Source organism: Centroberyx affinis, unplaced genomic scaffold, assembly GCF_046629955.1.
Source record: "Centroberyx affinis isolate AG114_WGS23_722 - 3 ecotype Tasmania unplaced genomic scaffold, CSIRO-AGI_Caff_v1 ptg002875l_1, whole genome shotgun sequence".
NCBI classification, from domain to species: domain Eukaryota; kingdom Metazoa; phylum Chordata; class Actinopteri; order Beryciformes; family Berycidae; genus Centroberyx; species Centroberyx affinis.
In genome coordinates this window covers 62500-90485 of record NW_027281007.1, presented here as the reverse complement: position 1 = coordinate 90485, position 27986 = coordinate 62500, and the positions used below count along the sequence as shown (strand labels likewise).

The 27986-nt window shown below is 42.7% G+C and overlaps 1 protein-coding gene across 1 annotated transcript; it reads right to left on the bottom strand.

The window, feature by feature from the left end:
• Positions 1-1460: 1460 nt before the first annotated feature.
• On the bottom strand, positions 1461-26286 carry cckbra (cholecystokinin B receptor a). Its single transcript, XM_071536475.1, has 5 exons — positions 26151-26286; positions 15137-15385; positions 8218-8479; positions 2965-3092; positions 1461-2026 (listed from the first exon to the last, which is right to left on the bottom strand). The coding sequence occupies exons 1-5, from the start codon at positions 26284-26286 to the stop codon at positions 1461-1463; spliced, it is 1341 nt and encodes a 446-aa protein (XP_071392576.1).
• Positions 26287-27986: the final 1700 nt, after the last annotated feature.

The window sequence follows — 27986 nt, the reverse complement described above, 5'->3', positions numbered from 1 at the left end:
TGTATGATGTAATGGGCCTTCAAAGAATTTTAAGGGCTCAGCTGTTAGGTTTTAGAAAGGCGAAGCCGTGAGATATGCGCCGCAGGAGAGAGTCCCTCAGAAACACCTCGTTAGTCCAAGGCCTGGAAATGGGAACTTTGTACTTAGGTAATGCTTAGTGTAATTGGCTTCACTGCGGCGGGCGGGGAGAGCGGCGACATAAAAGAAACCACAAAGATAATTGAGCAGAAAAAGGTGAGTTTCTCCCGAAGCACTTTCCTGTGCCGTTTGAAGTAGAGGCGGATTGGAGCCCGGAGCAGGCCTGATCAGCCCGTCATGGATGGAGAGTCTTGGCTCTGTCTGCTAATGCACATGCTGATGTTAATGACTGCATCAGTATTCCCCATATATTTGTAGCAGCGGTGGTTGGAGATCAGGTTCCAAGTCCAGACCGGTCTAATACCAGTTTTCTTCTTCTGCACCAAAACTTTACTATGATAAAATGCCCAATTCTAAACATTGGACATTCTTGTGAAATGAATGAGAGAAATGAATGTTGGTGAACATGGATTTCTGGGTATTGAGGCTTACATTTTTCAGCTACCACTCACTGCCTTTTGCACAGCCACCAATGTGCAAAGTTGCCTAGTGTAGCCTTCAATTTCACATTTCTTTTGTTAATACTGTGTCATTACACTGCTCACTGAATATAGAGTACAAAATCTTGCCCCATGTCAAGCTATTGCTTTTCTCCCTACCCGCTTTCTTTGTCTTCAAGGTATATATTACAAAAAACAAACAGAATACATGAGATAGAGAGAGAGATTCCCTGACTGTTACCACCAAAACAAAGTGGAAACAAATGGTAGCTACATTAACCTTTTGGGAACCATGCCTTGGCATCTTTACAGAGAAAAGCTATTGTAATAACATTAAGTTAAATATCTATGGGAGCAGCTGAAATCCACATTAATTTGTAACTCAGTCAATGAGTGCTTGCTGTGGGTAAATACCTCTAACCTTTGGCACAATGGAAAGAACATAAATACAGTATATACATGTACAGAAGATTCATATTCGACATTTTTTTTCCTCGCTAAAATGTCTGTTTCAGTGAACGATCAAAGAGTCATGACAAACGAAGCCACACAAAGAGCACAGGCACTTGATGTTCTCTTCAGTATGCAACAAAGCGGATGCTGCCAATCATGTAGAAGAAAAGAATGTCACCAAACTGAAAAGATGTTTCCCCTCCCCCTTCAGATTTACAACCATGCACACTAAATTTGAACAAGACCTTTTAAAAAAGGCTTTAAAAAAAAAGGGGGGAGGAGGAATATTATTCAGCGCATGACTCATAGTAAAACGAACAATGAAACACACACGATCGGAAAAAAAAAACACATGGCGCACCGTGACCGCTGCCGATGCTGTTGCAGCGTTAGGGCGGGAGAAGCGAGCGGCCACCCCCCCGGCCGCGCTCAGCAGGTGCCGGTGGTGCTGACGGTGGTGTAGCTGAACTTGGACATGGAGGTGGCCATGGAGGCGGCGGTGACCCCGTCTTCTCCCCCCTCCCGCTTCCCGCACCACCGGCAGCGGCGGCAGAGCCGGGTGCCGCAGCAGCAGGCGAAGGTGGCCGCCAGCGCCATGCGGAAGCGCGTGTTCATGAAGCAGTAGATGATGGGGTTGACGCAGGCCGAGGTGTAGGACAGCAGGTGGATGAAGGAGATGGGCGCCCCCGACAGCGCCCGCTGGGCCGACTTCAGGTCGAAGGCCTTCCAGGTGTTGGCCGAGTACAGCGGCATCCAGCAGACGAAGAAGAGCGCCACGATCACCATCAGCATGCGGATGACGCGCTTCTTGGCCTGCAGCTTGGCCTCCGAGGTGTTGCTGCGGGCGCGCTCGGTCTTGGCCTGGGCGGCGCCGGACGAGGCGGAGAGGGTGGGGAGCTCCACGGCGGACGGGGGTTTCTTGGACACCTGGATGTAGCAGCCGTCGTCGTCGTCGTTGGCCCCGGACACGGCCTTGCTGACGCCGTTCTTCAGCCCTGTGAAGGGTGGGGGGTAAAGATCTGAGTGTTTGTGTTTGTGTTTGTGTTTGTGCGGTAGTTTGGGCGAGACGTGGTATTCAACATCAAATGAATGCCAAGTGTTACAGGGTACAAAGCACTAAGTCGATGCCAAGGATGGAATTTCATCATGCAACAGTCTCTACCACAGGCTATTTCAAAATCTCTCAGCCTTGATGCATCGCGCACAAGACTCGACTCCATGGAAACTGGTGTTTCCAATGCATACCATTTCAACAGCCTGAAGAAACCACATTGAAGAAAGCATTTACATTTCAAGCAGGTACGTCTGACAGGCTTTCTCTTTTTATAGCAGGTGTCACACATAAGGCCAAGGAGAAATGTATAACAGACATGAAAAGAGGCTGAGGAGAAGAGTTTCATGACAACTGATAGAAATATATTTAAAAAAACAACTCAGGGTGCAGCACTTGTACGTGGAGACAAAATATTTCATTCTCTGCCTGAGGGGAAACTAAAGACTCTCCCTTTGCAATTATGCTGCAATATTTATGTGTTTGTGTGTATGAGAGATTGGTGGTTTGAGTGGGTGTGTGGTATTAAACATAACATGAATGCTAAGTATTAGAAGGTGCAAAACACTAACACCAGAAACCACATTTTAGAATGCAGGTACATACCCAGCAGGTGCGTATTTAATAAGAGATTTACACTTGACCTTGGCAATTGCTATGGGGATACTTTAAGGATATTTACTGGACTGTTGATAAAGCCTGCTGTTCCCTCTCTTTCTAATGCAATTCAATGCAGCCTAGTGCAATCCTCCAAGCTAGACTTTTTATATATATATATATATATTTTGGCAATATGGTGAAAAAAGATGCTTCAACTATGAGTTAAGGCAATGTGCAATAAAAAATCTTTTCAGTTTGGATGGAATTTATGATTGATCTCACCGGTGGTCTCTCTGCTCTGGCCCAGCTCAAACTGAATGCCCCGGTACAGCTCTCTGGAGATCAGACCGTAGGCTATAATCATCACCACTCCCGGGATGAAGAACAGAGTGAACAGCAGCAGCACATACCTGAAAAACAGCCAGAACAAGACAGAGAGAAAGACATAAAGTAAGAGAGATAAAATCCAAAACTATTGAAAAGCCCTGGAACCAGCCAAACCCATTCCCGTCAACTTTCTAGTTATTAAAACCAAATTGACCGTAAAACTATTCGTCGTGAAGAGTGAAAAAAAATGAGAACTTCACGATTCAATTTTGAAACTGCTCAGCATGATTCTGAGCTCAGAGATGTACGCAATGAATTGTTTCTCTTATCTTCTGAAGTGGAAGCTGATGTGACCCGAATGACAACGAGGGAATGTGTAGAAAGAGTAACTCTGGGAAAGAAAGGACACAAAGGTTCCCGGTATCAAGTTCCGGTATCAAGTTCAACCTAACCACTACACCGCATATCTGTCCAACAAAAGAAAGATAAACCTTTGGCCTGTTTCACAGCTTTCAAGAGGGTTTTGGATTCTACATGGCATGAAGGATCGCTTTATAAAGTTAGCGAAAACGACACTAAGTCTGTGATTGAATCAAATATATTGTACTCAAAGAAAATGTGCTGTAAAAATTCACATCTTCATAATGAAAGAACAGAATACTACAGGCAGACCAGTTGGACCAGTTGGTCAAATATCCACGTTAAGCAGATAGACTAACCCATCCTATTTAAACCAAGGAAGGTTTTCAACACAACCTTACGAATTTGCCTCAGTGACATATTGACACTTTACATTATCAATAACACAGTACATATTGACACACATGACACAGGGCTAACAGGCCCTCACATGGAGTGCAATGGGACAGTGCAAGACTGCCTATGGACAATTATACTTTAGACTTCACCAGTGTAAGAAATGTACTTTTTTTTTACAGAGGGCATTTTTACTCCCTTGATATGATTTTTAGGAGTGTGTTGGTCCTTTTTGGGGACAATTTTACTGAACTATGAAATAATACATTTGCATGTTGGCAAATAAACACTCAATTTGTACTGCCTCACTCAATTTTCTACTGCCTCAGACTTCGCGCTCGGTTGTTTTCTGATCAAAAACTTCTCTCCAGGAACGCACTGGAATAGCCACAGTCACGCTTGAATATGTGAACTGGGTGCAATGCAAAAAGACGGTACTCCTAATTTTTAGGGACATTTTTGTGGCATTCTGGGCATTTTATGAACTGCGTATTGTTATGTATGACACACATGCACACGGACAAACACAGGATGTGCGACAGTTCATTCACATTGTGTTAAAAACATAATACCTATCACACTACATATAGATAGTACATAGACTATACATATCATTCTACATGTACGCTTTATTGTAAGCCAACATATAGACATTTGAGCAGTATGGCTGCAGAGTAGAGGGAAGTGTAGTGAGTGACCAGTAGTATATTGGTCCAGTGTACCATGAGGATGTTCTGCTAAACAGAATGAGATGCTTGAGTAACCACTTGGGTAATAAACCGCCTGGGCACTTCAATACTTTGGCAATATGGATATTTTTCATTTCATTCTTTCGTTTCAACAGGCATGCCAGTCGAAATGAAATGAAGTGAACTGAGAGAGGAGGATGAGAGCGGGCCACACTTACGGCAAAGGAGAGAAAAGGACAGAGAGAAGAACGCATGAATAAATGAGACGCAGGAATCGCACAGATGTCACTTTGATCGTGTTAAATCAGCCGTGCCGCCGCATCTTTGCCACAACTCCCTTTTGATTCAGCCTTAATCAGAGAACGCTCTTAACCACTGACGTCTGCGGCGAATATCAGTCAGGACATGAAAGCGACAGCGGAGAGGAAGGTGCTGGGTTTTATTCGTTCTGTGATATTCTAATGCCTTCCTATCCTGGGCAACCCTCTGAACTGTTTCACTTCGCGTGGCTCTTTCAAGCCGCGGCCGGGGCCCTTGCATAGTCAAAGCTCTTCATCAGCTGGCTGTTTGATACTATTTAAAAATCTGTTAAGACAAAGGCTGTGAGGAAGTGAACACACAGAGGGAACATAAAGAGAGGTGCTAGTCCTATCTGTGGTGGTTTTGCCTCCAGGGGGGGAAGCCCAGATGGATGAAACAGTAGCAGAGGGATACATGAAAGAGACCAAGAATAGGATGAATATTCACGGTCCCCTCTTTAGACAGTTCCCGTTCGTGCCCAGGATAGGGGGATGCCTGGTCACTATTAATCATCAAAGAAAATGATATGCACGTGTCCCCTGTGACGCATTTCTATACTAAAAACTCAACTACAAATGTATGTAGGATGGGGAGAGCCGGAAATTGACTCATTTCATCTCATCACTGTTTGTATTTCTTCTTTGATATTTTACTTTTACTACTGAATGACAAAACTGACAGGTGGAGAGTGGTGACTCAACCACTGGCTACAACCAATATCACAATGGTAAAATTGGCAAACTGTGTTTTAGTTATACAAACATTTCTTGAGTTAAACCTTAGGGCAGAGTCAAAGTACCACAGTTTTTCTGCAAAATGCAATCTAGCTGTACTAAGTTGTCTAGGTCAGTGGTTCTCAACGTAGGGTCCGGGGACCACCAGGGGTTCCAGGTGGTCCCCAGCAAATTGATCAACTGTTAAACTTCACCATTATTTAATTCACTAGAAGTTAACACAATTCGAGAATGTAGAAGAATGACTACTTTGATCATAGTTTCTCTGTTATCTCTCTACCTACAATACAGATAGTCATGGAATTCTGGACAAAATCATATCTAAAAATAAAAATATTCTCAGATTTGGGTTTGAGAGACAAAATCTCATCAAATGGGGGTCTGAAATTTAGGGTCCTTGATATGAAAATGGTTGAGAATCACTGATCTGGGTTAGCTAACCTAGCGAACCTTCCAAGTTCAAACTAGCCATACTAGCCTATAAGCTAGTTAGCTAACCTGCTGACCTTCCAACATCATGAATGCCATGGTTATGAATCAATGAAAATCACGTCATTGTCATTCATATTTTGTATTTATATTTTGACCAGACTTCTTTCTTTGCCGTTCAAGTAGTCAGTTAGCTAACTTGCACTCTGCAAAACTGTGGGTATTTGGCCCCGCCCACTGAGGTTTAACTCAACCAATGACATTATTTCTGCCTCCAGATCAGCTCTGCCTCTGAGAAATGTTCGTAGAACTAAATCTGCGTAAGCACACCATTTATAAGCATAATTATAAAAATGAGAAAATCATTAAAATCATAGATCACGGCTTGTGTTTTATTAACCGCTTTAAGACTCTTATGTGTCTCTATCATTTGCTTCAATTTCATTTTATGTTGAATTACACTGCCATTTCAGTCTAGAAATTGATGCTTCAATAACTCTATGTGTGGCATTATTCATATAACTAGTGAAAGGTAGATGAAAAAGATTTTATTTTCTGGCAATCCGACTTCTACCCCCTAGCCCCAGTGCAATTTAAAAAGGGCCGTGCTGGGTGAAGATGAAGCTGTGAATTAGAGCTCAACAGGTACTCGCACTCAGTGACACATTTGGACTTTGGACATCTGAGTTTCAACTTTCTTCCTCCTTACCAGCCAGACTAATTAACTGGTCTCCCTCCACCTCGTATTCCCTGCCGAAGCCTCGCCGTTTGATAGACAGTGCGCGAAGAGAGAGAATTCTTCAGAGAGTGTTCAACCACAAAGGGCTGTCAGGCAGAGGGATGTACACGGTTTAGCCGTGTTGAGCTTCTCCTCCATTTTAATTGTGCCATCCTACACGACCCAAAGTTGTTTATGGTCAGACATATGAAAACCACAGAGCAGCATATCCTGAGATGCACCAAAGCAGGTCCTTGATTGTGGGTCTGCAGAGTTGCTGGGTTACGTGGGGCGTTTTTCAACACCAAAGCTGCTTTTATTGCTCCTCAGAGGCCATACAGACAGATAAATGTCTTTCGTAACATCATGCAATCCAGACTTCAGCAGCCATAATTGCCTCTCTCCTGACCTTTTCAATAGGCCTTTGTCTTCAATCATTTTCTGAATGTGTACAGTCAGGGGAAGAGAGATGATCATGTTAACCTTAAATGACACAGAAGTAGATAGAGGCACCCTTGCAGCGCCAATACTGAGAACAGATCATGTCTGTATTATGATATTGTCTCTTCTCTCTCCAACTCCTTCCTTTGCTATGACCCCTGCTAAGCCTTGAAACTTATCTGTTCCATTCCCTCTCTTCCGCTTGTCTAATTAAGCCTCAACAGGAGCTGCCCGCTCACCTTTTTCATCTTAAAAAAAAAAAAAACAAGTCTCCCCCTTAATGACTTCATTCATTATTCAAAGGTGATGGTTAAAGCCCCCAACCGCTGGAACCACATTCACACCCGCTGGCCTGGGATCGGACCCTAAAATAACAAGAAAGAACCTTCACTCCAGTGTTACACTCTCTTCAAAAACAAACCAAAAAACCCCATTGAACCAAAGCAGCTCTTATTGGTCCTCAGAGGGTTTACAGACAAAAGATCAGCTTTCCTAACCATGAAGCAAGGATGGAAATAATGAATTAGAAGTACTCTCATTACTGTAATGAATGAGCTTTTTTTTGTGTACTTGTAATATTGAGTTTAATTTTCCTTTAATATGTATGTTTAATATCACTAACCGCAGGCAGCGAGTGGAAAACTGCATTCTAGCGCTAGTTAAAAAATAAAGCCTCTGCAAATTTTATGTAAATCAGATCTTTTTGCCCAGATAATTATTAGTAGGTGAGGCCATGCAGATTGCACCCAAAGCACCAACACTTCTCAACACCAACTGCCCCAAAGAATTCAGAACGGCTGCCGTTATTGCTGTAAGACATCGCCAGCAAGTCAGGAAACCAAGGGAGAGGGTTTTCCATCCTTGAATCTCAAATCAGATCAGAGAATTATCTTTTATTTAATCATGTTTTTATTCTTTTTTCATACTTTTTTTCCTTTCTTCACGTGTTAATTACATTAGGATGAAGGGTCAGACAGCGCTCCAAATTGCCCTTGTGACACAATCTTAATGAATCTGGACCTGAGAATGCTGATGAAGAAGAGAGGGATGGTCTATACAAAAAAAAAAACTTTAAGCGTCTAATGGGCTTCTAATGCACATCACAATGCGCTTCAAGTAAATCAGCCCCACCCGCTCTTACCAGGTCTGCTCGGCCTGCTCGCTGGGCCAGTACAGGCGGCACATGTGTCCGACGGTGCTGTTCGACTTGGGGAAGGCCTTGAGGGTGCTGAACACCGGGTAGGGCACCATGATCAGCAGCGACAGCACCCAGGTGGCGGCGATGACGCGGTAGGCGTGGGACCGGGTCTGCCAGGAGCGCGACTTGAGCGGGTTGCAGATGGCGCTGTACCTCTCGATGGCGATGGCCACGAGGCTGAAGGTGGAGATGCTGACAGAGATGCCTGTCGGAAAGGTAAAGGGTAAGGGTTTAGAAACTGCCACCAGGTTTTTCACCCTCAGGTCAATCGGAAGCGGCAAGATGGATGGAAAGCAGCAGGTTTGGAAAAAAATGCTGTGCCTGTTTTCTTTTTAGGCAGAATGGCTTTGCTCGAGTCCCAAGTCAGTCCCAAGTGTTGAGGCACAAGTCTCAAGTCAAGTCCCAAGTCTAAATGTAGATTACCAAGTCAAGTCCAAGTCATTAATGTCAAGTCTCAAGTCAAAATGTAGTCAGAACAAATCAATTTAATATCTTAAAGAAAATAAAATATCTGGGACTTTTCAATGCACTATGGTTTTAATAGGATAAAAACTTGGTAAGAGCATCATGAGTTTGATTTCTATAATCAGTTTCAACTTCAATAAATTCAATCATTCCATACAAATTCAGAACACAGAATTTAAATTCAGTCATCTGCTGGAACAAATCTCATCACTTTCAATCTAAGTCATTTACACAAACACAAGATCTCAAGTCAAGACTTTAGAAACCTTTTCAAGTCATCAGAGTACAAGTCAAAGTCAAGTCCCAAGTCACCAGAACCCAAGTCAAGTCAAGTCTCAAGTCTTCTCTTCATGCATCAAGTCAAGTCTCAAGCAATTAAAATGACTTGTGACTCGAGTCCAAGTCGTGTGACTCGAGTCCCCACCTCTGAGAAGTTGATATTAGTTGTCATTAGGTGTCTGACAGTTGTACATAAGTACTGCTTGCTGCTAGCGGCAGCTACTGCAGATTGTCTTTATGGAAACAAAGCGTGTATCACACAACACTGTAATCAGCACAAAATGCAGTCGACAACGATTTTGCTACAAAACAAGAGGCAAAGCTTGGCCACGCCCTTATAGAACATTTACCTCCTGTTATACAAAATCCATTAGTTAATGAGCCACATAATAAATGACCAACAACTGCATCACCAACAATGATTAACGTCTGTAAAACTGAAAAGGATGAAAAAAAAAAAAAGATGAAGGAGCTTTCTGCCCTTCACCACTTGTGCTAACATCTCCGCATGGTGACATATTGTCCTTCCCTTCTTTATCGATTCTGTGGAACTTGACAAAACAGCTCAATGGCCTGTTGAACACTGTGCAGCGACGGCCTCGCTCTCCTGTATGTTTCTAACGGACACAAAGGTGTACAACAGACTGCGCTCACGTGTTTCGGCTCTACGAATTCTTAAAAAGGATAAAGGAGCATCGCAAAGTCAAGACATGAGATCTTTGTCAGTCTCCTCTGGTACCCAAGGACGCCGTCTCCGTCAGGCTCAAACTGAAATTCCTTCAGAAGCAATCCAAAGGCCGAGATGAATTTGCATGAATGAATATGCATAAGCCGCAAGACGGGGAGCGGGCTCGTGTGCGCAGGTTAGCCGGGGTGAGACAAATAGCATTAATAAACCCATACCTGCGAGTCACCGGCAGCTACAATAGAGACACCCAGGAATAAATTCACCCCACTAATCCTCCGTCCCTAAGAGAATCAACAACCTCAATCCACCGTTTCCCCGTCACATAATATTCATTCGCATCAATTGTTCCTTAGAGGAAGTCTCCTATCTACACCGTGGTTTTGCATTCCCATTCGACAGGGGAAATCAGTATGCATACTTCTATGAGCATGGCGCAATTCAATTTACAGGAGCCATAATAAGCATCTGTGAGGAGAGGCCGGCTGTATGGTTTGAGATTTGAACAAATCTATCTTCTAGGCAATCAGCAGATGCGTTCTCCTGAGGACCGAAGGCAAAATCTTTGTTCCTTTCCAGTGTGGTCTATAAGAGGCTATCTGATCCGAAGCTAAATGATTCATGATTTAGTGTATGTTTGCTGCCTTTGATATCTGTCGACCGTAAATGCGCGATACGTCGAAAACAAAGAGAAATGGTGGGGATATTCGCTTCGGGAATTGATGCGGAGTCTGATAGAAGCGGAGAACAGCTTTATCTTATCGCCGTGCGAACAGAACAAAGGAGCTGACTTGTAGAGAAACTCGAGAACAAAGGGAAAATCAGAGTCACAAAAAGATGTCTGAATGCCTTTTATGCCAGGAGAGCAGTCAGTGAGACTCTGTGCATTATTAAAAGCGTTTCAACTTTCTGCGAGAAGGGTAATTTCTTTGATTCCTGATTTGATTGACATGAAACCTGACAGTATACTGCATCACCTAAAACCAATAGGCTGCTGACGCTCTTAGATGGAGAACCATTTTAGCTTTTCAATTGAGTGATCTTTTCAAACCTCCATTTATAAAGGCTGTGTACATTCGTAGTGAGGGGTAGTAGATGTGCACTTTCAGGTGATGTATAGCATTGATACTCCAATCATTTGAATTGATGGCACTGCAGGTGCATAGGCGGCTTAAAGAAAATTACACCAGAGTAATGTGTTTCTTGTCTGAAGGGCTTTGAATCTTGTCCAGAAGCACTAGGGCCAAATTCATCAACCGTTTCAGCGTTTCAGTCCAGGTCCCCTTGACCATCTGTTTCATTACGGTCTGGCGGGCAACACTGATCCCAAATCAGCTCTACTGATGGACCAGACTGAGCCTCTAAATCAGAGTCGGTGGTCTGGAAGTAAGAGAGAATGTGTCATTTCCAGCACATCTGTGTGTCTAGTCAGGGACAAGACAACATACATTTGTGCTACTTTTCAAGACAAGATACGTTAATAATAGCGTATCTTATATAAATATGTGTTGTATGAATGTTAAATGTGCATTGTATGAATCTAAATGTGTGTTATATGAACCTAAATGTGTGCTGTATGAACCTAAATGTGTCTTGTATAAACCTTAATGTGTGTTATATGAACCTAAGTGTATGTTGTATGAACCTAAATGTGTGTTGTATGAACCTAAATGTGTGTTGTATGAACCTAAATGTGTGTTATATGAACCTAAATGTGTGTTGTATGAACCTAAATGTGTGTTATATGAACCTAAATGTGTTGTATGAACCTAAATGTGTTATATGAACCTAAATGTGTGTTGTATGAACTTTAATGTGTGTTATATGAACCTAAGTATGTGTTATATGAACCTAAGTGTGTGTTGTATGAACCTAAATGTGTGTATTGTAGTCAAACAGAAAGCCTTGGTCTAGTACAACACACTTAAGGATATACTGCAGGAACCTGAAGTCCAAATGAAGCAATGTCTATTTGCCAGATTGTATCCGCCCATGCATTAATATATGCATTAGCATCACTCCATTAATGGCTGAACTACATATTTCTTGTTGATAAACTACACATTGTAAAACCCTCCACAACAGCTAAAATGTTTGGCAGCCAGTGGAGCCCATAAACCTCCGTCATATTTACACCCAGTTAACTTAAGACATTCGAACCGCAAAGAACACGGTGCAGGCAGCTCATTAATATTCCTGGTGCAGACGTTTTCTGTTTGTATGTTAAACGGAGTGTATGCACGACTCAGTGAATTGCTGCATTAGAAAGACCATTCCGGTCGCTCCGTTTCCAGAGAGACGTGCAGATCAAAGGCTTCCTCCCCGACACTTGACTGTACTGAGAGGCTCCTGTTTGAATCAGAGATGCTGTGATCCTGGACGAGGTGCTGCCGAGTTAATTTCCAGTCAACTAACCCGACCAAACACTCACAATCCCCCCTCCCTCCCCCCCCCCGCCCTGCGTTATATCTTCTCTTTTTTAGGATGAGGAAGCTCTAATCCTTTTTCTTGTTCATTAAACCGGAGTGGGTGAGCCCTCGCAGCACGCCGGTTGATAACTGGCTTTTTTCGAGTGTGAATTCTGAGGTGAAGAGCTCTCCGTAAACCTCCAGAGCCTCCTGGGGGGGACGAGAGAGAGAGGATTTAGCTTCTTTTTTTTTTTTGTGTGTGTGTGTGTGTGTGTTTCATCCGTATCTATGCCTATTCATCGTCCGCTCACGCCGCATTCCCTTCTCGCATAGCTCAGTGTTCTCCCCGACGCAGCCCGAAGGCGTAAAAAACTTTTACAAATGCAATTAATGCGTTATGAAAAATAAGTGCCAGATGTCCTTCCAGCCAGGTTTCGCGCTGGAAGCCGCACGGAAGCCCAAATTCAAATATATTATGCAAGCCCGACCTCAGGGGGAGACGTACCAGACGGAGCTGGTACGTTTGTTGGTAATTGCATCATACAACCAGCAAAAAAAACCAAAAAAAACACACACACACACAAACATGGATATATGTGTGAGGCCGAACGCGCGCAAACACACGGTGAATATTGCACCATCGATCTCATTACTGCCACGGAAACGGCAGAGAGGCTGTGATTCACATGATTATCGAGCTAGGGGCGGACGGATGGAGGGATGGGTGGATGGATGGATGAATGGATGCATACAGTAGATGGATGGATGGCGTTATTATATGTCTAATGGGCGCGCGTTAACGGATGAGTTTGCCGGGCAGGTCGCTGCGAGAATCGATGAGCGAGGAAAAGTCGAAAATGATCCTGCGTAATTGATTGGCTCGGGCTGATAGGAGGCTTCGCTCGTGGGCAGCTCCTGTCCGGCGCGGGCTGATGTCATAGACTTGGTTGGGGGGAGGGGTGGGTGGTAGTTGGGGGGGGGGGGGGGTTGTAGGGTCAGAGGTTTTGAACCAATATTTTTAGCCTACGGTCGCCTATTTTGTGCCAATCTCTTTAAATTTGACTATTTTCAGGCCAAGAATCTATAAGGGTTCAGTGTTTTTTCCACAAGAATTCTTATCAGGGTGGAAAAAGCCTCTGAAACAGCAGTTAGACCATCATGGGACACTAAAACTCTTTTAGGTTTAACAGCTCTTTAAGGCAGGGTGACCCACTGCACATATTCAATGGCAGGAGAAACCGAATAAAATGCCATTGCAGGTTTTCCAGACTGTTTTGGATCCTCCATCTGGACGACATGACTGGTCGATAGGTGATTTTTCGAGTAGGGTTAGATGATCCATTGTTTCACATCGAGCGCACCGAAACGACAAAGACAAATAATTTCCCCGCTGCAGCTTAGAGCGGCCCGGTAATTGAAAAGCAGAGACAGACTGAGAGCGCTGAGACGATAACAGGATTCCGGATTCCACCGTCCGTCGGCTTTCCCGCGGAGCTCAAGGTGAAGCGAGGAGACAGAGAACCGCGACGGATCTGAGTCCCCCACCCCCACCCCCCCACCCCCCGTCCTTGAGTCTGACTCAGGACTCACGTGGCACCTTGACTCCGGTCTGATGGCAGCCAGCTCATCGCTAAGTCACACTCCTGAAGATGTGTGACTGTTCGAGTGCCTCCAACATGATGGTTAACTTCTGACAGGCGAGACGGAGCCCAGAATAACCCCCTCGGGGGAGACGGGCTCTTGTTCGAGATATCAGGCAATTTTCCGACAGAAGTCTAATGCTGTAACACGTTCGCCAGCGTTTGCCACCTACAAAGGGAGGCACAGGGATGACAAACGCCTATTAACCCACTGAGGAGCTGCTGAGTGACCGATTTCTTCCAAAACGCAGAGATAATCAGATAATCAGCTCTGTTCAGCCCGGCCAGGGCTTGTCATGGCATGGTATGGCTTTGGAAATAATGAGCTCATCGCAAGCAACTCAAATTAGCATTTCATTTCAGCTCTGTAATGAGCAAACAGGACAGAAAAACAGCTGACAACTGATAGTTCCACTGTCATTCTTCTCCCAATTGCTTATTTCGTGAAACAAATTGCATATCGCTATCTATTAAAATGGTCCGCTGGGCAAAAAATAAGCACGATATACAGGAAAATGTGCTATTTATAATTAATAACTGCAAATGCTGTATGCCGAGGCTTGTCTCCGACCATGAGACAAAACCAGATCAAAGATGTGACGTTTAACACGAGCGGGCCCAGTCACTGCTAACACATTAAAACACTCAATAATATTTAAAGCTGCAGTAAGTTATACACTACCAGTCAAAAGTTTGGACATTTTTCTTTATTTTTATTATTTTCCACATTTTAGAATAATAGTAAAGAGATCAAAACTATGAAAACACAAATGGAATTATGCAGCGACCAAAAAAAATCAAAACTATCTTATATTTTTGATTCTTTAAAATAGCTTATATTACCTCTTCATGAGATGCTTCTGTTGGATCTCTGCTCTAATTAGCTAGCTGACTCATTTCAATTGTGAAAATGTGACTTTTTTATAATTTTTGTCAATTACAGGCCACCGTAAGCTGTGCCCCTTTAAAAACTCTACAGCAAGAGAGTTGTCTAGTCCAGTGATTCTCAGCCTTTTTCATATCAAGGACCCCCATTTGATGAGATTTTGTCTCTCGGACCCAAATCTAAGAATATTTTTATTTTCAGATATGATTTTGTACAGAATTCCATGACTATCTGTAGAGAGATAACAATGAAACTCTGATCAAAACAGTCATTCTTCTACATTCTCTAATTGAGTTAACTTCTTGTAAATGAAATAATGGTGAAGTTTAATAATTCATCAATTTGCTGGGGACCCCCTGGAACCCCCTCAAGGACCCCTGGTGGTCCCCAGACCCCACGCTGAGAACCACTGGTCTAGTCAATAAATTATGGATGTTTAAGTCTCCAATTATGAGGATTTTTATCATATTTAGGCACAACATTCAAAACCCTTCCTCACCCATGAAGTAGGTGACGGTCTTGCACATGGCGGCTCCGAAGATGAAGTCCTCCAGGATGTTGGGGATGAGGGTGAAGGGCATGCAGAAGACGGCCATCATCAGGTCGCTGACGGCCAGCGACAGCAGGAAGGAGTTGGTGACGGTGCGCATGCGCTTGTTCAGCACCAGCACCACGATGATCAGCAGGTTGCCGAAGACGCTGAGCAGGAAGATGACCGAGTAGAGCAGGATGCGCAGAGAGTCCATCTCTGACAGAGGGAGAGAGAGAGAGAGAGAGAGAGGGAATCATTTATAATATCTGCTGTTTTATATAGCTGGGCCGATCAATTATAGGGAGGAAGTACATTATCTAGTGCATTACCAAAGGCACAGCAGTGCATTAACGGAAGAGACAAGTAGAAGAAGAAGAAGAAGAGTGCATTACCTGAACAGACTGCTTGTTCATAAGGAAAAGAAGACTTTAACCAGATAAACAAAACCAAGATGAAAGTCTTGTAAACTATAGAATCTTAACTTTGCTTCATCAGTTTGTTAGTATTTTGTCTTGTAATCATACAAGCCAACCATGTATTAAATTATGCTTGAAATGATAATAATTAAAAAGAAGAGGAAGAAGAACAACAACAACATTATTGCATTTGGCTGAACAGACTGTATGAGGTTGTTCACCTGGGAAACACGACTTGAACCAGAACAACAAGACCAAAATTAAAGTCATCAACATCTTCCAATGTGCTAGCATCAGTATTATTTCTGGTAATCATGCAAGCCAATTAACTATTAAATGACACTCGAAATAATAAAAGAAGAAGAACGTGACAGAGAAGACAGAAAAGGGGAAGAAGGTATTTTTTCTTGTAATTACGCAAGCCAGCCATCAATTACATGATACTTGAAATGATTATAATAAAAGATGAAGAAGAAGAAGAAGAGGAGGAAGAACATGAGTGCGTTTACTGTGCGGACCGCAGGGAAAACAAGGCTCAAACCGGACACCAAAATGAAACCGTCTTCCAAAATACGTGACTTATTGCGTTTCGTCTGGTCTCCCCACCCCCCCCCCCCCACCCCCCCCCGCGAGCGTGACCGGTCCTCCGCGCTGCGGCCGAGCATCGGCGTGCGGAGGAGGGCCCGGGCCCGAGCCGGAGGGTTTTTAGGGATGCTCCCTCTCCCTCACGCTGGCCTGTCGGGGCCTGGCGTGTTTTTGAGAATGAGAGTATGTGACAGGACAAGGTCAGGCCTGGCCGTGCGCCGGGCTGACTGAGTCCTCTGATTCAAGAGAGCGACATGGGAGAAGTCTAAAGGCCACGGGGCTGCAGCGGAGCCTGCAGACCGCGCCGCTTGCAGGCAGACGCTTCTCCAGAGGCAGGAACGTGACCGGGACACAAACGGTATGGCCGGAGATGAAGCCATTTACAGGTCCTGTGTTATTCAGTTTGCCTGATTTTGTTTTCAGGATAAGAATGTTCTTCATGTTTTAGAAATAAATGTGGCTTAAAAGTTGAATCGAATTCGTTAGAGTGACTGAATTTGAAGACTAACTCCAGCTCCTCTAATTCAGTGATTCTCAACCTTTTTCATATCAAGGACCCCTAATTCAGTACACATCAGAGCCACAGACCCCCATTTGATCAGATTTTGTCTCTCGGACGCAAATCTGAGAATATTTTTATTGTTATAGATATGATTTTGTCCAGAATTCCATGACTATCTGTATTGTAGGCAGAGAGATAACAGTGAAACTATGATCAAAATAGTCATTCTTCTGGAACCACCTCAAGGACCCCTGGTGGTCCCCGGACCCCACGTTGAGAACCACTGCTCTAATTCAAACGAGGTAAACCTGCTAAACTGGAGGCTTTCCGGTTCAAATGCTGCAAACGAGCCTGATTGGATGGATTTCTGCGATTCTTTAGAAAGGGAGCCAATCAGGACTGAGTCCAGCTTGTGACGCGTTTCCTGGAGTTAGTCCGAAACTGCCTGTAAAAATGGATGGAGTTTTGAAAATGCAATAACTCATCAAATATCTTTGATCATTTATGTATATAAATAGAGGAAAGTCTGAATTCAGAGTGTCAAGCCAAAGAAAAGAATGATGTGGTGAAATGGCATTACATTTATTCTTCTTCCATAATTGTTTTCATGTTCTCTTGTCTTTACAAAATCATACTAACTTTATTGTCATAGTATAGAATAAAACATAGCTGAAACATAATAACGTAACATTTTTGCTTTTATTTAATGACACACAACAAAGATCTCAGACTACATTTGAACCCAGCGTACTGTTTGCTTTAGCCAGGTTGCCCTAAAACAGCAAATATTAATCATTTGTTTGATAAGCAAATCCTCTCAGGGGTGTGAGGCCACTTTCAACCCCTGAAGACTGAGATAGAGGTTAGTTTAAGTGAAGCACCATCCACCCATGGGCCAGTCTGCAGCACATGTGACCACACTTCCATTCAAGGAGGCGAGTTCTTTACACAACAGCATTGTGTTGGACACGCATGATCAGCGCTACAGAAGGCCACCTCTGCAAAAACACCTCCTCGCTCCGGACTGACACCGAGTGGGGAAGCTGACACCGGGGGGGGGGGGGGCTCGGGCGACACGCATTGTATTCGATTTTGTGTGATCCGGCAGAGTGAAAATGGAATTATGCATTCACTGAGCGGCAGCGCCGCGTCGGGGTCCCCAGAGCCGAACTAAGTCCCGGACAATTCACTTTGGCTCCTCTGACTCCCTCAAGCGTGACAGCTGTGTTCGCCAAATCCACGGGCATCTATAAATACATCCCAGATCAAAGGAATGCATTTACCTCTCAGATGCTCCTATATGGCATGGAGTGGCTGACACAGAACAGGACCCGGACCCCCGAGAGAATAACACTGCAGCTTATGTATGTTTAAATAACTGCCATTCCCATTCAGAGCCTGTTTTCCTTTGCCGTGTCCTGTTACTATTTGCTGTTGCAACACTTAGGGTATCCCAGTCTCCCCATAGGGATCATTACAATTTAATCACATCATCTCGTCTTATCTTATCTTTGGGAAGGGATTAGCGCAAACTCCACAGGGACCAGAGGCAAATTAAAAAAAAAAAAGTCTCATATCTTTGGCTGGAAATGTGGACAAGGGGCTGCCCAGGTGGATTTTTGGAGCCTAGTTCCCATCCTGGAACATTCATAAATTGTTAAAAAAAGATCATTAATATTGAGGAGTAACACCCTTAGTGGTGATTTGATTGCAATCCAAAAGGAGAGGTTTTGATCTATCCTTTTAATCAGAACCTTGCCATAGGGTCTCACTTCAGAAAGACATGATAAAAAGGTAAAAAATAGTTAGAAATGACGGTCAACTACATCCAAACCTGATGTTACTTCTAGTTACATGTGAGCAGAAGTCCTTTGTGAACCAATGAACACTAGCCTTGAATCCTGTACACAAGTACTGTTCCCAAGTATACAAGATTGCTTCCATCTTTATACTTGAACTCATTTAAAAGCAAATATCCATCTCTGCTACATGTATCTCAGCTGTAGATACAGGTTATTACTTAAAATAAGAGATTATTATAGAGGACATGCAATCAGTTTATAAATATGATGCCCATAATCAGAATGACTGCCGACCCGCTTCGCTTCACTTGAATGTATTTAGGACAGAATGATTCAAAGCACTGATATAGAAAGACATGTACTTTTTTTATATTGAATTTCATCTGTCAGCAGATACAATGCAGTGATCAGTCTTGTTGAATTGTGGCCTGTTGCCATAGCGCTGTTCTGTTGAGGTGTTTTATACTTTTTCCTTATAAAGGGAAATCCATCCTAAGACAGACTTCACATTTGTTGTTCCGACCGGCGTCAACACATCAGTCTAGATTTGTGAACACTAACGAGCCTCTTGCCAAGTCGATACTCATCAAGAGACAAATACATTTTCCACAGTTTGGATTTGTTGCAGGCTTATGAAACAGTTTCCACACATGGGGCTCAATATCAATCCTCAGTAACAGTGCAAAAAAAAATGGCAAAATTGAAGCGTTCTATATGACAATGAGATGTAAATTCTGCTTAAGGGTGCGATCACACCAACAGTTTGTTTTTGGTCCAAATCATAGTGGAAAAATTAACTTTAAAATTTTTGTATTTGTTTGTTCGGGTGCAGTTTGTGCAATTATAAACCAGTTCCTAGCTGTATAATAATTTATGCTAGGCTTTCCAAGCATCAACATCTGTCTCCTTATACCCATAAACCCTTGCGTTTTGGGGTTTGTCTCCTGTCGCTGGTTCGGATTATGTTCGCACTCCTAATGAACCGCATCACAATTTTCTGCCGTCTCAGTGTGGTTATTGCGTGCCACCAGAGTTCATGTTGGAGTCGGTGCGAGTGTGGATCTTCGCTTCAAGTAAAGGCTTTGTGCTCCAGCACTGCCAATAAATCGGTACCTCACATCACAGAGGACTTATTAGATCTGGCCTCAATCCCTATCATCCTTTTGCCGGGTTCATCTTGTCACAGCTAATCAGGCTCTGTCTGTTTTCAAATTCCCAAGGTAAGTTCAGAGAGTTGAGCCGCAGTGACGGCATGGCTCGTATCCCGGAAGACCCGATCGATAGAGATCAGAACAGGATTTCGACCTCGTCCGCATGTACACATTCCAGCCACGGAGGGAAAGCACAATAACTGCGTTCAAGCTCTGATTCCAACTTAATTGTGGGAAAGACTTTAAGGTTATTGATCCTTTTGCTGTTATTGGCCACCTGATGCCAACACATAAAAAAGCGGCTGAGGCTTTTATAATGGTGTATAGCACATTTTGGATTTTGTGGGTTACGGATTTATAGAAACATGAATCATTAATTGCGTGAATGTGGACTTGACCCATTGGCCTTTTTTTCATCACAGCGCTCTATGCTCAGGGCAACATATGACCACACTGCATTACTGGCTGTGATTAAGTGGTGGCAAATGAAATTCCTTGACAGCGTTTTAGCATAGTGCCCAGTGTGCAGAAGCCGACCCCATCTCTGTATCGCATTTTATCAGTGTAATGAGGAGACTTACTATTACAGTCAGCACAATTCCACTCAATTAGCCCGGTCTTTCCGCGATCCCGCCCCAAGAGAGACTAATATTGATCCCGCTTTCCTTTGAAATTATGGAAGTCGGAAAGAGCTTGTTTGCAGTGTGTGAAGAAGCCCGGCACATATTCGATTACCCACGAGGCCTTGTCAAGCATGCATGTTGACTTTTGTTGCCATGTAATTCTTCCCCAAAAACTTTGCCTCATTAACAGATACTTGAACGTTAATAATGGTGAAAGAGGAATATAAGAAAAATGAGAAGAGACTGGGCGCCATGGGGCATGAAGCTTGACCCCAGCCAGAGAAGACAGACAGCACATCGGCGTTCGGCTCCCTTCCATGTCTATTTAAAGTACAGTATTTAGCAGACCAACCGAGGCAGAACAACTTACACCGGCTCTAGTGAGGATGACAAATTCAGCACATCCCTGTCCACTCTCCTGTGTCTGGAAACAGAGTAAGAGGAAGATAGATGCCCGCCAATTGCCTGCCTTTGAAAACACTGACCCGGCTGCAATTATATTCCCATGGATTCCACGCTCCTGTGCCCATGAGTGGTGCGGTGTGCATGGTAATTAATGTGGTGCGGCACTTCGGGAAGCTTGGAGGTCCGACAGTAATGGCTACACGCCATGCGAGTTGTCACAGTGGAAGACACAGTCATCACAGCGCCCCGTTTTGCATCGAGTGTGACTGAAGCCTTCAAACTGGAGAGCGGGCAGAGGGCTTTTGAGGTTATCAGAGCAGTGACATTTTTTAAAGTGCTATAACTAAGATTTTTGCAGCCCCATAAGCCCAGAATGACCATAATAAACCTGTGAGGGGGTGTAAAGGATACGGTTGCTGATCAATGACCAATGACTCAACAAGTACTTCTGAGATTTCTGGCTTTCAAAATTCACTTTCTGGCCCATGCTCTGGAAATACCAAGAAATACAACAATCTTTGATGTCAGTGGCTAAATGACTGGAGCATAAATTAAAGCTACAATCTGTTATTTATTTGATCATGTATATTTTAGATTTACTTCTACTTCTTTACTATCGTTACTTGTAAGAAAGAAAACTTTTTCGGCCTCAAAATGCATGTAAAAGTCATGTTGGTGTCAGCCCTTGTATCAAAAGCTTAGACGCTAAATTTCAGAGTGAAAAAAAAAAATCAGTATGCAAACAAAGCATGAAGCAACAGTGTTTCAAAAGGGGGGGCACAACACTACAATTATGGGTTGGAGTTTTAAGGATTGGAAAGAACCACAAATTAAAGTTCCCAGACAGAAAAGACAGAATTTCCATGGCTGATCAGTAGAAGTAAAACAATGCGGCGCACATATATTCATATTTATCAAACTTTCTGACGAAGAAATGAACTCATCATCTGCTTTGCTCTGCAGGGGTTGCATGTTTTTAGTATACTCAATAAAAAGCACTATAATCTAAGGCTGTTTTTGATGTTTCTCTACTACTACTAAACTGGTGAGTTAAACAGTTTTAGATTAATCAACAGTGAAATGAGTCCTTGCATTCGGTCTATCTGACGCCGGGAGCTCTGAACATAACGCCCAAACTTCCACTCCACCTCCACCTCCCTGCCTCTCTTGCTGTACCGAGTTAATAACGGCAGTCTCCAGACAGAGGGCATTTCCGATCAATAGAGCCACTGCACGGTGCAGGGAGCGCTGTGTATGTTTGAGGGGATTTTTATTAGTGCTGTCATACTCTGCCGCTCCTATACTGGCTTCACTATACACACTCGTGATCTGTTAAATAGGTGCTGGTGTGATGTACAAAATGTCCACTGATGTACAAAAAGTCCACTGATCCAGGTAAAAGCCATTATCCCTTATTGCTTTCCCAATCGATACCAATCACAAAGGAGGAGATGTAGATAAACAGAAGCAGATATCAGGAAGATGTCCCTAATATTATGTAGATTCAGTGTATATGCCTGTGTTTGTGTGTCTGTGTCTACGCTTGTTTGTTCCCCTTACCAGGATGCTACAAATCCATCCCCCGATTATCTGATCTGATTAGCGTGATCATGTTATGACGGCCTGCATCATGGCGTACATGCCCACAGGGTACCAGACGCTAATTCCTTCTACAAAACACCTCGCTGTAGAAATTGGTTAGATATTAGATACTCCTGGGCTGCGGCTCATTACTGTGCAGTGCGCAGCTTGTCTGCAGTAAAAAAAAAAAAAAAAGTCTGTGTCTGTCTCTTTCTCCGAGCCCAGGGCTAATCGTTTCGCTCTGAAAAATGAAACGGGCTTCGTTTAATGCTTATGAGATCGACTTTGTGATTACTTATCTCACATGTACACAAAAGGACAGCGTGAGCTCAGCAAAGTGCCACTTTGGATCAGCGGGGAGTGGAAAGTGTCCAGGGCCGTGCAGGGCCGCGGTGCAGCTGTGCATGTTGCTCCCCCATAACTGGGGCCGCGTCTCCACCGGCTCGCTCCTATCGCGAGTCCGATGTGATAACAATAATGGAATTTGTGTCAGGTGTTGATGTTGGTGATGATTTTTTTTGTATTTTAGGCATGTAGCAGAAGCTCTTATCCACAGTGATTTATGAGAGCAACAGGAGGATGTGTCTGAATTGGAAGTATAAGAGTCAGAGCCACAGCACCCTGCCAGGAGCAAGAAACAAAATATTCTTGAATGATCAGGTATACAGATGACAAGTCTCTCAATGTCATAGATCTGAATAGTTTTTGATTATCCTATAGCTCACTTTTGACACCCCATAGCAGAATATATTGATAATATAAAATGTATGTGGATTATGTGAATAGATTCTTGAGGAGTTATACATGGAAAATAAGGTTTAAAGTGATAAACCGCGAGATTCCGGTTTTTCTGGGCTTTGGCGACACCTTTGGTGAGAAGTGGTCATTACTTCAGTTTTGCACTCAATGTCGGCACTGACCGAACATATTGTTATAATAAAGATGCTCAATGTAGACTGCGGCTTCTTATATTTCTTCGACTCTCTTATATACAGTATATTCTAAAAAACTGCTGTTGTTGCTCACATCACTTCCTGTGCAGCAAGAATTTTTCCCAGGAAAGACTAAGATAGAAAACTCATAGGTGTTTAGAACAGCAAATGTAAAAGCTTTCATGAACTGGCTATAGGTTGACTCAATGATGTGCTATATCAATCAGCGATAGAGAGAAGCAAAAACTTCTGAAAAATATTATTAAATTAATTAATTATGAATTATGACTAAATATTATTACTTTAACTCAAAATATACGGCTGTTTTACTTAAATGTTTCCAACATAACTAACATAAACAAACCTTTTTCAGCTACAAACAGTCGTGCCACATCAAAAAGCATGAAAAGCTCAGTCAATTTGTGAGTGAAAAAAAAAAATTTAGATTCCATGATTCAAAAAATAAACAAAGCCAGCACTGGGGCAACAGTGCTTCCACAAGTGGCCAAAAGGGGCTTTAATTTCCTGTCCCAGTACTCGTGTTGCACATCTAAAAGCAACAATATTGATGGACCTATACAATCAGGCTACATCGCTCTCCGCTGGCCTAAAGGAAGATAGCTAAGTCCGCAGAAAACGAATGGTCCACTAAGGAATCAGGTAAGTAAGAGAAGACTCTGAATGTGTGTGTGTGTGTACGTTACTGTGTACACTCACAACTGTTTGCGAGAGAGAATGAGAGAGTGGGTAATCTCCAGTCCATTCCTCTTGGTCAGACAGTGAATGCACCGCGTGGCGTTTCATTGCTCTCCAGGTAGTTGGACCAGTAGAATGGAGACGAGCCTACTGCCGCCATTCAGTAGCGAGATGCCTACCGTATAAGGTCAATATAAGTAATGCACCACTGAAGGAGGAATGGCTGTGAATTATTTAGTGGGGGAAGATTTGAAATTTTCTCTATACTGCAGCAGCAGAGAAGTAAGTGAAGAACCCTTCGCCCACGTTCAGACCTCATTATCTAATCAGACCAGATACTCCAGTGGTGTTGTGATGCAAGATGCAGCTTAGGGACCATACGTCTTTTGGGCCGAGTTTTAATCTCTTGCGGAAAAAAAAGGGCAAGCGTCTTTGCATTTTGCATTAATGAATAACAAAATAAGCATTCAAAATTAAACAGCTTTTTTTTTTTTTTACACTACATACCCGGCGGTTGCTGTTCATTATGATTACTGACATTATTGATGCAGAGAGCAGCAGCCACAAACAGAGCAGTATGGTGACTAATTGCATGCAGCGGGGTTGCGTAACCTGATTTAAACAAAACTCTTAATTGTAAATCATTAGGTTACAGTTCCTAGAAAAACACAGCCATCAAGGAATAAATAAAGAAAATAGGTGACAGTTGGATGACTAAGAAATGTCATGTCCCAGCTGAAAATAATGGTTAATCATGGTTTTAAGTAATCTAAAAGTAACTGAAAGCAATTAGATTACATTATTGGTCACAATTTCAAGCAAGTAATCAGTCACATGTGATCGTTTACAATTAGAAACTAACCTTCTCAACACTTGTTTAAATGTTGTTTAAATGAAATTTAAGCTAATGAAAGACCAGTCCCACCTTGTTGTACCCATGGACTGTAGCTTTTATTTTGTAGAAAACTTTCAGTGTCAGAAATAACATAATTATATGCTTTCTTATGCATTATGAAAATATACAAATATTTTGAGATATTGCTCTTCTCCTGCCACCAGGTAGGCTACACCTGACACTTAGAAGGAATCAGGACAGCAACGGCTTCGTAGTTCGAGTCATAAACACAAACAATAAGGTAGAACACCTAATTGGTTTACAACCCATCTGTTTGGGGCCAGATGTTGCCTGGTGCCTGATGAACCCATTAAGACGCCGTCTGAGGGATAAATACAGTTTAACACCTCAACTTGGACGATTCATGTAAGACAGCTTGATTTACAGAAGAGATCAGAAAAGGAGAGAAGAGAAGAGAAGAGAAGAGAAGAGAAGAGAATGAAATGGATAGGAATGGAACAAGTTGGAATAGAATAGAATAAAATGGAATACATTAGAGCAGAACAAAAGAACAGAATACAGCAGAACACAATAGAAAATAATTGAGCAGAATACAATATAATACAATACAATAGAATAGAACAAAGCAGAACAGAAAATAACTTAACAGAGCAGAACAGTAGAGAGCAGAACAGACCAGACCAGAACACAATAGAGCAGAATGGAACAGACCAGAACAGACCAGAATAGAACAGAACAGAACAGAACAGAACAGAACAGAACAGACCAGAACAGAACAGAACAGAACAGAACAGAATAGAATAGAATAGAACAGAACAGAACAGAGCAGAATATAACAGAACAGACCAGAACAGAACAGAACAGAATAGAACAGACCAGAACAGAGCAGAATATAACAGAACAGACCAGAACAGAACAGAACAAAACAGAACAGAATAGAACAGAACAGAACAGAACAGAACAGAACAGAGCAGAGCAGAGCAGAACAGAACAGAACAGAGCAGAATAGAACGGAACAGAATAGAACAGAACAGAAGAGACCAGAACAGAACAGAACAGAACAGAGCAGAATATAGAACAGAACATAAGAGAACAGACCAGAACAGAATAAAGCAGGACAGAACAGAGCAGAATAGTGCAGAACAGCCTAGCACAGCACAGCCCAGAGCAGAGTAGAGCTGAACAGAATAATGAAGAACAGAACAGAAGAGTGAAGACCAGCACAGAACAGTGAAGAACAGAATAGAGCAGAACAATGAAGAAAAGAACAATGAAGAACAGAACAGAACAGAACAGAATAGAGCAGAACAATGAAGAAAAGAACAATGAAGAACAGAACAGAACAGAATAGAGCACAACAGAACCCAGTAGAGCTGTGCTCCTCCAGTCTGGCTCGTGACACTCAGCACCACCTGTGTCAGTCCGGTCTTACCTTTGGCTCGCGCTGGTCTGGGCGGGACGGAGCCGTTACAGCTGATGTTACAGTCGGTAACTTCCACGCTGAGGTTCCTCTGGTCCAGATAGCCCAGCACATCCACCACACTCACATTCACCGCCTGCAAAGACATCCTCTCTTACGGTGATGATGAAGATTAGTACTACTAGCCTTGTATTGCACCGGCACAGGCTATTTAATCTGCACGGAAAACTACAGCCGCACTGGGAAACTTGCCACCATCGCCGGTCCCGTCATAATAAACAGATGGGTGATATTTGGAAAGTTTGAAATAACGGTCGTGAGGCAAAATACCGCGGAGTGAACGGGTGAGCGGCTGAAATCCGTCTGTGGAGGAATGAAGCTGCGCTGCTGAGGCAAGTGAAGAGACTGAAGACTCTCTCTCTCTCTCTCTCTCTCTCTCTCTCTCTCTCTCTCTCTCTCTCTCTCTCGTTTGTGTTTGGCTGGTCTGGAGAGACAGCAGCAGCTACTACACTGTATTGATTTATCATTGTGAAGGTCTACAAGTCTTACAGGGGAGAGACCCTTCACTCTTTCCCATACACAGGGGTGGCAAGAAGAACAACATATGCCACTCTAGTAGAATAGTAGAAGCAGTGTTAGGCTACTTGGCTAAAAAATAAATGTAAGTAGCCTACAAGTGAAATTATCGTTAAACTCTACTAAATTAAAAGTAGCTCATGTAGCTCTACGAACCAGTAACCCTTTAAAATAACCTTACATTTACATGAATTCACCCCTTAATTCATGCAAAATCCCCTTAAAATGAGTTAAGGGAGTTATTAATGGGGGAGACCCCATCAAAACCACCTTAAATACCCCTTTAATGTTTGACTACTTACGTTCTAATTTAATATAAAATTCAGGGATACAGGAACTTTCCATTAATACCTCATTAATAACTGCACAAAAGGCATATAAACTCTTAATTTCTAGCGTCTCCATGAACCAACCCATGAATAAATCCCTTAAAAACCCATGATAGCTTACTAACCTTACTTTTTTTATAGCTATGTTATTTTTAATGGATAATTAATGTTTATGTAATGAGAAATTAAGGACATTTCAGGGATAAAATTAAGGGGTTTGGTTTCGTAGTGTAGCCAACAGTAGGCTACACAGTAAGTTACTGAGTTACTTAAATACACAGGCATTGTTTCTTATGAGTTTTCCCATGTAATGTAAATAGGACAAAAGGAGAGTTCAAGTAAGTAAGAATTATTAAATTTATTTTTCAAAGTTACCACAGTGGTTTCAAACTAGCTAGATAACAACAAAACTAACACACAAACCAATAGCTGGATGGATGCTAGCTAAGCTACTATCATGGACACATTTGAGCATTTCATGTTACAGTCAGTTAACATTTCTTCCACATGCTTGCACAAATTTTGATGCAAATGCAATTTTACGACTGGCCAGTTTCTGATGTGATATGCTTATTAGAGAAACTATACAGAATGTGCACTGTAACAGATGTGATTTAAAATGTAATTATCATACTTCAAGTCTATCCATAGTCTATACATATTTGCATAATCACACGTGTCATGTCATAATATGCTAATACATGCATGCCTATACACATAAGCGTAAATGCACATTATATTCTTCTTAGCAATCTGGTTTTTTTTTAACAATAATTCCAGACCGAAAGCCACCTGGGAATGCTTGCACCAAACACTCAACATGCCAAATCCCTCAGCGTTCCAGACATTTTATTTCTATCCAGATGTTGGCATTGATCTCCTTTGGTCCCATGCACTCTCACTGTGAGCAGTTCCAGATTAGACACATCCAAGAAAAACAAAG